Below are 11,204 nucleotides of genomic sequence, written 5' to 3'. Positions count from 1 at the left end.
AGTAGTGGGATTGCTGGGTCATATGGTAGTTCTATTTGTAGTTTTTTAAGGAACCTCCATACTGTTCTCCATAGTGGCTGTACCAATTCACATTCCCACCAGCAGTGCAAGAGTGTTCCCTTTTCTCCACACCCTCTCCAGCATTTATTGTTTCTAGATTTTTTGATGAGAACTCCTTCTTAAATAGAGTCCGAGTCTTACAGTTCTTTCAGCTACAATCCACTTATTATACAGGAGCCCTGTTAATATGGTGGTAAAGGGTGGGGGAGGGGAAGTGTTGTATAAACTCATGATTAAATTTCAGTCTTCCTGTGGGTTTGCATCCCCTTACAAATGTTTCTTTGCTACCCCTTCTCCCTTAGTTGTTACAAGAAAGCTAGAAGAGGCTGGAGACAGGAAACTGCTCTTCTCCCAGGTGGGATAAGGCTCTGAAAAGACTTTCCCACTAGAGAGTAGTCCTGTGTAATGGAGAACATTCTGGGCATATTTCAAAATGGTTACCTTCCTTGTTTACCTGCCAGAGACATAGGTGATTTTTTTCTTGGCACTTACCATGAGAACCTGGTGGGATTCTTGGAGGTAAAACCATAAAACGTCTGACCCCCTGCTCTCAAGACTATAGCCCCAGACTTCCCTGGTGGCGCAGTGGTAGAAAATCTGCCTGCGAATGCAGGGGACACGGGTTCGAGCCCTGGTCTGGGAGGATCCCACACGCCGCGGAGCAGCTAAGCCCGTGCGCCACAACTGCTGAGCCTGCGCGTCTGGAGCCTGTGCTCCGCAACAAGAGAGGCCGCGACAGTGAGAGGCCCGCGCGCCGCGATGAAGAGCGGCCCCCGCTCGCCGCAACTGGAGAAAGCCCTCGCACACAAACGAAGACCCAACACGGCAAAAATAAATAAATTAATTAATAAACTCCTACCCCCAACATCTAAAAAAAAAAAAAAAGACTATAGCCCCCAGGGGAGTCCCCGTCTCCTTTTAGTCCACACGCAGCCTCAGCAGCTCATCAAGGTTTTGGTTCCAGCAGCTTCTCTTCCAGGTCAGCTGATCTTGACCCCTGTTTCTCTGCATCTACTTGTCTCTCCAGATTTCATGGTGGTGGTTTGCCCTGCAACCTCAGTTTTCCGGTGGGTCCAAGAAAAGTCCCTGCTTTTCAGCTTTTTTTCTTGTTGTGAGGTCAGGAGTGACAATCTCTAAGCTCTTTTCTTGTTGGAGCTGAAATTGGGAGTCCCAAGGCGGGCTGGTTTTTGATTGCCTGAAGTTAGTCTTTTGACTGGCTAGTTTTGCTTTGACTGTGAAATCCAACAGTTGGTAGTAACAGGACCATCCATTCCAAGAACAATACTTTATATTACTTGAATCCATTTAAATTTATTGAGACATTTTATAGGCCAGAAGATGTTCTATCTTGGCAAATTTTGTGCACTTGAGAATAATGTGTATTCTGCTGTCGTTGTGTAGAATTTTCTAAAAAGTCAATCAGCTCAAGCATAGTTAGTGCTATTCAAGTCTACTATTTGCCGATTTTCTGCCTACTTGTTCCATCAGTTATTAAGGGACCATTTTAAAAAATCTCTGACTCTAATTGTGTATTTGTCTATTTTTCTTTGTAATGCTTTTTTTGCTTCATTTATTTTGCAGCTCTGCCATTAGGTGTATCAACATTTAGGACTGTTGTGCTCTCTTGATTAATTGACCCTTATGTGATTATGAAATGACTTTTTCTTGGCAATATTCTTTGTTCTGAAATGTGCTTTGTATGATACAAATACAGTCATTCCAACTTTCCTTTGATTAATGTCGGCATGTTATTTTTTCCCATCCTTTTACTATTAAGCTCATTTGTGTCTTTATATTTAAGGTACACTTTCTGTAGGCAGCATATAGCTGTGCAATGCTTTTTTACACAATTTGACAATCTCTGCCTTTTAAACTGGGGTGTTTATATGATTACCTTTAATGTGATCATTAACATGGTTAGATTTGAGTCTTACCATCTCGCTATTTGTTTTCTATTTGTCTTGTCGGTTCTGGGTTCCCCTGTTTCTCTGCTTGCTTTGGGATTAATTGAGTACTTTCTATGATTCCATTCTGTGACCACTGTTGGCTCATTAACTCTAACTCTTTGCTTTGATATTTTTGTGTTGCTTTAGGGTTTAGGGTTTAAAGCACACTTTTTCACACTACTAATCGAAGTTAAAGAGTTGATTGCTAAAGACTCACAGGACCCAAAATAACAACGTTTACAAACCTACAGGAAAAGGATAGAATATACAACATTAAAGTAAAGACATGTATCAAAACTAAAGCTATCTCACAGTCCTGGGTCTGGAAAAGTCAGAAGGAATCTCCTGTTGTCCCCCTTTCTGTAAAAGCCATAGCCAAATGCACTTAATCTTTTGGGTCAGGAGCCACTGTTGTGTATACAGAACACCTCAGAACTAATGAGCCCCAAAGGGCACGCTGCCTGGTCCTATAAGCATATTCTTGCTACATAACAGCAGAGTCCTCCAGGAATCTCAAAAAACAATGCTGACAACTGGTAAAAATCCGCCCCTCCCACCCCCACCCCCGCCCAGATTCCTCAGACCCTTGGTTTCAAGACAACACAATGAATGGGTATGTTTCATGCTTTCATTAGGAGTCAGTGCTATGCAGAAACTTGAGCAAAACGACTCAGCCTAGCCTGCTGGAATTAACCCTTACCACACAATCTTTAATATATCACAGTTTGTCGTCAAGTGATATTACACCCTTCATATATAACATAAGAACCTTAAAACAGCCGTCTTCCATTTCTGTCCCCATGGCCTTCATACTATTGTTAGTATGCATTTTACTTATGCATACGTTATAAACCCCACAATACATTGTTATTCATTTTGTTTGAGCAGTCAATTATATTTTCTAAGGTTTTAAATAGTAAGAAAATATTATATACGAAAAATATCTTGGGACTTCCCTGGTGCCACAGTGGTTAAGAATCTGCCTGCCAATGTAGGGGACACGGGTTCAAGCCCTGGTCCGGGAAGATCCCACATGCCGCGGAGCAGCTAAGCCCGAGTGCCACAACTACTGAAGCCCACGTGCCTCGAACCTGTGCTCCGCAACAAGAGAAGCCACTGCAATGAGAAGCCTGCACACTGCAACAAAGAGTAGCCCCTGCTCGCCGCAACTAGAGAAACCCCCCTCACCCAGCAGCAAAGACCGAACGCAGCCAAAAATAAATTAATTAATTATTAAAAAAAGAAAGAAGAAAGAAAAGTATCTTATATTCATCCTTTCAGTTACCATTTCTGGGGACTTTCATTTTTACACTAGAGCCAAATTCTATCTGGTAATGTTTTCCTTCTGCCTTTTTTGTTTCTCTAGTCCTCCTTTACAGCTTTCTTTTGCATTAAGTGAATGTTTTCTAGTGTAACATTTTCATTCCTTTAATGATTTTTTAATGATTTTTTTCCGCTATTCATTTTTTAGTTTTTTTCTTTAGTCCTTGCTCTAGGGCTTACATTATACATTTTAATTCATCAGGATCTACTTTAGATATACTAACTAAAGATATAAAGGTATACTATGTTACGGCTGAGTAGAGGCTCTACCTTATGAGTAGGGGTGCATGGAAGAAGAGACCCAACCTTTCAGCTGCACTTGCCTGGATTTAGCTTCCGTAATGTATAGTTAGGAGAGATGAGAAATGCTGATGGCCTGTTCCTCCTGAAAAATACCATACCCCTCAACTGGGAGCTGTGGGAGAGCCTGTGTTCTTGGCTGTGCCTACCTGGAGTGGAGTTTCTGCCATACTGAGCTGGAAGAGGAGCGAGAGGGAGTGGTTCGTGGTTCAAATGCTACAGACTCTCCCTGGTTTTACCTTGATCTTTATCACATACTTTTAAGTTTAAGATGACTATTTTTCCTCTGGCTGCTTTTAAGATTTTCTCTTCATCACTGGTTTTAAACAACTTGATTATGATGTGCCTCCATGGAGTTTTCTTCATGCTTCTTGTGCTTGGGGTTTGTTGAGCTTCTTGGATCTGCAGGTTATAGTTTTCATCAAGTTTGAAAACTTTTGGCCATTATTTCTTCCAATTTTTTTTCTGTTTCTGCTTCACAGACTCAAATTACTCACATCATAGCCCACTTAAAGTTGTCCCAAATATCACTGATTCTCTTTTTATTTTTTTAATTTATTTTTTAAAATTAATTATTTTAATTATTTAATTATTTTATTTAATTATTTAATATTATTAAATAATATTAATATTATTTAATATTTAATTATTTAATTAATTTATTTTTGGCTGAGTTGGGTCTTCGTTGCTGTGTGCTGGCTTTCTCTATTTGTGGCGAGTGGAGGTTACTCTTTGTTGCGGTGTGCGGGCTTCTCATTGTGGTGGCTTCTCTTGTTGCGGAGCACAGGCTCTAGGCACATGGGCTTCAGTAGTTGTGGCGCACGGGCTTAGTTGCTCCGCGGCATGTGGGATCTTCCCAGAGGGCTCGAACCTATGTCCCCTGCATTGGCAGGCAGATTCTTAACCACTGCGCCACCAGGGAAGTCCCCTTCTTTTTATTTCTTAAATTCATTTTTCTCTGTATATTTCCTTTAGGATAGTTTCTATTGCTGTGCTTTCAAGTTCATTAATATTTTGTAATGCCATTGTGATTTATTTTATGAAATATATATTTGGCCTTTGTCTCCTTCTTGACATAGAGCTAAGTGATAAGAATGATAACGGTGTCCTTTGTTATTCATAACAAGCCCCTTTCAATTACCTCTGAGTTTATGTTAATAAAGTGACCTTTGGAAAGCACCTAAGGATGAGGGCTGATTGCCAGGGCAACTAACCATGCGATTATAGGATTGGAACTTTCAGCCTATCCTCCAACTTCTAGCCTCCAAGGAGGAGAGAGGGGCTGGAGCTTGAATTAATCTCTCATGGCCAATGATTTAATCAAGCATGCCTATGTAGTGAAGCCTCCGTAAGTCCAAAAGGACAGGGTTTGGTGAGCTTCTGGGTTGGTAAAGACATGGAGGTCCTGGGAGAATGGCAAGCCCAGGGAAAGCATGGAAACTCGAAGTCCCTTCCCACATACCTTGCTCTATGCATCTCTTCCATCTGGCTGTCCTTGAGCTACATTCTTTTATAATCCAGTAAATAAAATGTTCTCCTTGAGTTCTGTGAACTGCTCTAGCAAATTAATTGGACCAAGGAGGGGGTTCAACCTATACATGGTCAGTCAGAAGCACAGGTAACAACCTGGACTTGTAATTGTCATCTGAAGTTGGGGGTGACACAGTCTTGTGGGACCGAACCCTTAATCTGTGGGATCTGACACTATCTCCAAGTAGATATGTCAGAATTGAGTTAAATTGTAGGACTCAGGTGGTGCTGCAGAATTGCTTGGTGGTGTGGGGAAAACCCCAGACACATTTGGTGGTCAGAAGTGTCAAAAGTGAAATACTGTCGTGGTATTCAGAGAATATTGTATGTGATGTAAGTGAAAACAGTAGTTTTCCTTTATATCCATGCAGTGTATTTTTCATCTCAGGTGACATTTTTTAATCTCTGGACTTTCAATTTGAGCCTTTTTTGTGTCTGCCTTGTCTCCTCTGAACCTCTTAGATATACTGAATACAATTATAACTGTTTCAACCTTCTCTGTTCATTCTAACATCTTGATGCCAAAATCTTGGATCTCTGTGCACCGATGTCGAACCGAAATACAGAGACAGAGTTTTGGAGGAAGAGAAAGAATAGCTTTATTCTTTGCCAGGCAAAGAGGGAACACAGTAGGCTAGCACCTCAAGAACTGTGGCCCCCTCCCTGGGGAATAGGAAGAGGTCTTATAGTTGGGGCTTATGGTCAGGAGTATGTGATAAGGATCAAGGCAGTAACAGTCTTGCATTTTTCTTTCTTCTGCAAAGTTTCAATACAACACCGGGTCTGGTCATCTCCAAGGGTGGGGTTGCTGACAAGATTAAGGAGTGTGCAGCATCTCAGGTGGTTGATGAGCTTCTCTGGTCCCTTTAATCTGGCCTCAGGTGGTTTCATGGCTGCTCCTCCCTTGATTAGCAACTGTTCCAATCTGCCCTTTGGAACCCAGGAGAGGTCATGCAGGCTGGAGTCTTGCCTCCAAGAAATGGGGAACAAAAAGACCTCCATGCCTGGGAGCCCCACTGGGCCCCACTTGGTTTCAATCTGTGTCAGTTCTTGGCCACTTTTTATTGACTGATTGTTCTCTTCATTATGGGTCATGCTTTCATGTCTTGTTGTATCTGATTGGATGCTAGTAATTGTGAGCTTTACCTTGTTGGGTGCTGGATAGTTTTTGCATTCCCGTAGGTTTTTCTTGAACGTTTTTCCTGGGATGAAGTTCAGTTACTTGGAAATGGTTTGATTTTTTTCAAGTCTTGCTTTTGTGCTCGTTAGACATTTTCTGGAGTTGTGCTCAGCTTAGGGCTAATTATTCCCCATCACTGAGGTAAGACCCTACTGAGTACACACTTTACCCAGTGCCCCATGGACGAAATTTCCCGTCTGGCTGCTGGGAACAGGCATTGTTCCTGGTGCTCACTGTTCCTTCTAACCCCCCCTTGCAGATGGTTCATTCCTCAGGCTCGTGGATGCACTGATCAGCAGTCTACTCAATACTCAAGGGGACCCTCTGCTGATCTTTGGGGTTCTCTCTTTGTGCAGCTATGTGTTCTCTGGTTCTCTCTCCTAAGAAATGTGGCTGATTTGGTCCCTGGACCCTCACCTTTCTCTTTTCAACTCAGGGAATCTGCCAGGCTTCATCTTAGTTTCCCCTCTCTGAACCATGCCCTGGAAAATACGTGAGGGCAAGTAAACTGGGGTAATTGTAGAACTCACCTTACTTATTTCCAATGTCCTTCATTGCTGGTGTCCAGCGCATTGAAAATTGTTTCATATATTTTGTCTGGCTTTTTTTTGTTGTTGTTTATTTGTTTCAAATGGAAAGGTAAATCCAGCCCCTTCCTTCACCCACCTTGACCAGAAGCAGAAATTGGTAGTTATTATTATTATTCTACTATTTATTCAAAATATCTGTTGGGCACCTATTTGCATGAGGCACTGCACTTGGTGCTGGGTATACAGTGATGAATCAACAATAATGGTCCCTGGCCTCAAGGCTAATCTGTCTTACGGGGATCAACTTGTGTGGAAAGGCAATAAATGTGCTGGTCCCTGGACTTATGCACATAAACACAAATCATATGTGGTCCTTCCTTTCAATGAATTCAGAATTAAGGGAGACGGAGACAGATTTGTTAATCCAAAGCAAACTGTGAAAGGTGTTATGTGTGAGATACAAAGCTCTGGGCATATTTAGGGAGAAGTAATAAGTTCTGACTGGAGGTATAAGGGAAAACCTCATGGGGAAGGTGACATTTGAGTTGAGCCTTGAAGACTGTGTACAATTTTGAATGGAGGAGTAGAAAAAGGTAGAATGCTCAAGCTGCTTTTAAACCGGAAAGCAGTTAACCATGATTGCCCCAGCAGACACAGTCAATGGCTTGCTCTCCCTTGCCAACAGAACACTAATCACGTGCTTCAGAGGAAGCTACATATCTTCCAGCTCCAGGAAGTGAATCTTGATTTGCCTAAATCAGCACTGGAAATTCCATTCCCCTTGCCTGTCACTGGATCAGGCATAGGCCTGTGACACAATTCTGGCCAGTGAGATGTGAAGGAATGTCTGCTGGGGGAATTTTCTTCTTAATAAAGAGAGGAAACACTCCTTTTCTTCCCCCTGCTTCTGAGAGAAAAAACACAAAACAGAAAACCTGGTTTCTTGATGATGTCATCAACCCACTTGGGAAAAAAAAACAAAGCGCCACTTGAATTAACCACTCTGAAATTGATCGAACATGAGACTTCTTATTCCGTGAGACGACAAAGTTTTCTTATTGTTCTAGTAACTTCTGGTTGGATTTTGTTGTCTTTGATGATGTTACTTGCAGCCAGAAATAATAGATCAGCATACCCTAACCGACCAGCCCATCTTTTTGAAATTTGCTTTTCCTTTCCACTGGTACAAACTGCTGCTAAATGTCACTCCTCTTGCCTCTGGTTCCTTTGCCTCATCAAGAATAAAGATTAAAAATGACAATATACTTAGCCATACATGCACATAGGAAGAAATAAAAGGTAATTTTTATAATGAAAGAAAGCAATTACACAGTGAAATACCTTGACTATTTAATATCGTCACTTATTCCGGATCCTTTGTTTGAGAGGACTTGTTTAACTCTCATAGGACAGTAGAGGAATGAAAATATAAAAGAATAGAATGTAGGCAAGCCCAGGGGAAATGATATAAACTTCCACATTCACAGCAGTGCTGGAATTCTCTGGTAATTCCCATGGGAGCCAAGACTACCTCTGGAACAATCTAACTGTTGGAAACCACTAGTGTCTGGCAGGAAACCAACTAGAACAGGGTCAAAGGATGTGCCATTCTCATTCCTGAGAGTCTGCATCAATCCCAGGGGCCCAGGCCTGCCGCTAGCAACATTGCAAATAAGCAGACTGGCTCCAAACTCCACCCACTTTCTCATTCCCTTCTTTATCCTCCTCCTCTTTTTCTAGCTTTGATCTTCTTGGCTCTGTGCCTCCTCCCACTCCTCCCTCTCACCCCCCACTCGACAAATCACAGCCTGCTTGCCAGATGAGCACAGAAGGTACTAAGCCACCTGCCTCAGGGCCCTTGCGTTTCAATCGGGAGCTCTTACACACCCAAAGAAATGCTTCGTATTGCTTGAAATCCAAGCCTCTGGACAGGCAGTGGGGGACAAGCCACTCAAGCACAGCACTTGCTGTCTCATGCAGAGGCAGTGCAGGTGGGGTGAGGCACCAAGGAATACAGCCGGGTCTCGCTGCCAACCAGTGGGGATGTACAGGATCACAAGGACTTTACCTCAAACCCTAATGCTCTCTGCCCGTTCGCACAGAACTTCTCCTCCTCTCATATATTCAAACTCCTGCTGTCTGGCTTATCCCTCTCACTTTCTGTCTCAGTTTAGATGTCCCTTCCTCCAGGAAGCCTTCCCAGATCGATCCCCTCTGACATAACCCGTGACACTGAATGCCTACCTCCCCAACAACTTGTCATGCTGATTTGCCATCTGTGGCTACTCAGTAAACCAGTGCCCAGCGTAGCCCTGACATTTAGCAGGTGCTCAGTATATTGAAGGAATGAATTAGTGAGTCAATGAATGAATGAATATTTGTTCACATACACTATAGTTCTCCAAAAAACATGACTGTCATGTTCCCCAGTGTACTCTCAACACCCAGTCCAGTGCTTAGGCCATGGAAGGCACACAATCATTATTCACTAATTGACTGAAAGAAGTCTTCAAAAGACAGGTACTTGGACCTATACTGCTGTTGATGATGTCCTGTTATCCTTATTGCAAGAGCAAGAAGCACAGCCCAGTGACCTTTTCTAGAGGATCAGGGATGGGGGACGGAGCAAGACGAAGGAGAAGCTCGGGGAGTTCAGCTGCCCAGGGCTATAGGGGTGGGCTCCTCTTCAACCACAGTTTTACATTACTAGAGGTTCATAACCTGGGGCACACAGTGGGGCTTCAGAAGATCCGTGCATCCTCTGACACTTTAATCAAACATCCAAGCCTGTAGCTGTATGTACATTTTTCTGTAAGAGGGTCCATGGCTTTCAGTGAGCCTCAAGAGGCTGTAACACACAAAGAATCATTGCTCTACCTGAACTGTCCAATATGACAGCCACTAGCCACACGTGGCTATTTAAGTTTAAATCTAAGTTAAATTTTCAAGGCCTCAGTTACACTAGCTACCTGTCAAGTGTGCTCACTAGCCTCTCCCTATTGGACAGCCCAGATATAGAACGTTTTCATCACTGCATAAAGTTCTACAGAGCTTCTCTATAGCGGTAGCATTACTCCGGATTCAACGTACAGACAAGATTTGTTTAAGACATGTAGTCCTTTTGTACAGTGAGTTGCCATCCTTTAGAAATGAAAGCAGACATCCGAGATCCTGACTTCTTTTGAGACCATCTGCCAACTTGGGGCCTGCACTCCTCCTGGCAGCCGGAGTGCACAGGGCTGCTCTGTTTAGATGGTCCCTCGTCATGTTGACGTCATCTGCTTGGCCCTCCACCACATTTGAGTTTGCGACCCTTGTTTCTAGGAGACCTCGCCCACCCGGGTCTCCTTCCAGCCTCTTTGCGTTTCTAATCACACTCCAAGTTTGGGTAAGTGGGGGTGAATTTGTTTTAAGAGCATTTCTTGGGGCGGCGTCTGGGGCTGAGATTCGGGCTCACAGCTGGAAGTTGGGGAGAGCCAGCGCCTCCCTCCGTTCAGTGCTCTGGAACAGAAAGGGGAGAGGGAATTTTACCCCGAACTTCTGTTGCTTGACAAAGAACTTCCCGGTCTTCTTACCAGCCCGCCAGTCACCAGCCCAGTCCGCCTGGGTCCGCCCCTCGCGACGTGATCGCGGGGAGGGGCCGAGGCGAAACCCGAAGCCTGCGCCCACCACCCGGGCGGGCGACGTGGCTCCGCGGCCCCGGCTTCCCCCCGCAGCCCGGCGGCCAATGGGCGCGTGAGCAGGGCCGCCCAGCGCTCCCCTGCCCGCTGCCTGGGGCGCGCCCCTCCGCTCTGGCACGGGGCGGGCGCTGGCCGAGGGGCCGGCCCGTCCCCTCCCTCCTCGCGCTGGCCCCAGCCCAGCCGCCGCCGTCGCCGCCGCCGCGCTCGCTCCGGGCACGCATTCCCGAGCCGCCGCTCTCATCGCTCGCTCGGTCCCTCCCCGCGGGCCGCTCTCCGCGCCCGACGATGGCGCGCGGCGGCCGCGGTCGCCACCTGGGGCTGGCCCTGGGGCTGCTGCTGGCGCTGGTGCTGGCGCCCCCGGCGCTGCGGGCCAAGCCCACGGTGCGCAAGGAGCGCGTGGTGCGGCCCGACTCGGAGCTGGGCGAGCGGCCGCCCGAGGACAACCAGAGCTTCCAGTACGACCACGAGGCCTTCCTGGGCAAGGAGGACTCCAAGACCTTCGACCAGCTCACCTCGGAGGAGAGCAAGGAGAGGCTGGGGTGAGGCCGCGCTCGGGGGCTCCGCAGGTGCCCGCGGGGCCACTCGCGCGGGAGCCGCGCGGACCGCCAGCCGCAAAGCGAAAGAGAAATCGGGCGCCGGGACCCAAGGGTGGGGA

General features: G+C 45.5%; 1 protein-coding gene and 1 pseudogene across 1 annotated transcript in view; one reads left to right on the top strand and one right to left on the bottom strand.

Moving 5' to 3' along the window:
• The window catches only part of LOC103075573 (quinone oxidoreductase-like), a 44,731-nt pseudogene extending 34,595 nt beyond the window's left edge, over positions 1-10,136 (bottom strand).
• Positions 10,137-10,689: 553 nt separating this feature from the next.
• The window catches only part of RCN1 (reticulocalbin 1), a 13,776-nt gene continuing 13,261 nt past the window's right edge, over positions 10,690-11,204 (top strand). Inside the window, exon 1 of the mRNA XM_007460924.1 lies at positions 10,690-11,088. Within this exon, the coding sequence (XP_007460986.1) occupies positions 10,835-11,088 (254 nt within the window). The 5' untranslated portion in view covers positions 10,690-10,834. The remainder of the gene's footprint in view (positions 11,089-11,204) is intronic.

Source organism: Lipotes vexillifer, unplaced genomic scaffold (genome assembly GCF_000442215.2).
Source record: "Lipotes vexillifer unplaced genomic scaffold, Lipotes_vexillifer_v1.1 scaffold627, whole genome shotgun sequence".
NCBI lineage: Eukaryota > Metazoa > Chordata > Mammalia > Artiodactyla > Lipotidae > Lipotes > Lipotes vexillifer.
Note: the sequence above shows the minus strand (reverse complement) of the source record. Positions and strands in the feature narration are given on the sequence as shown.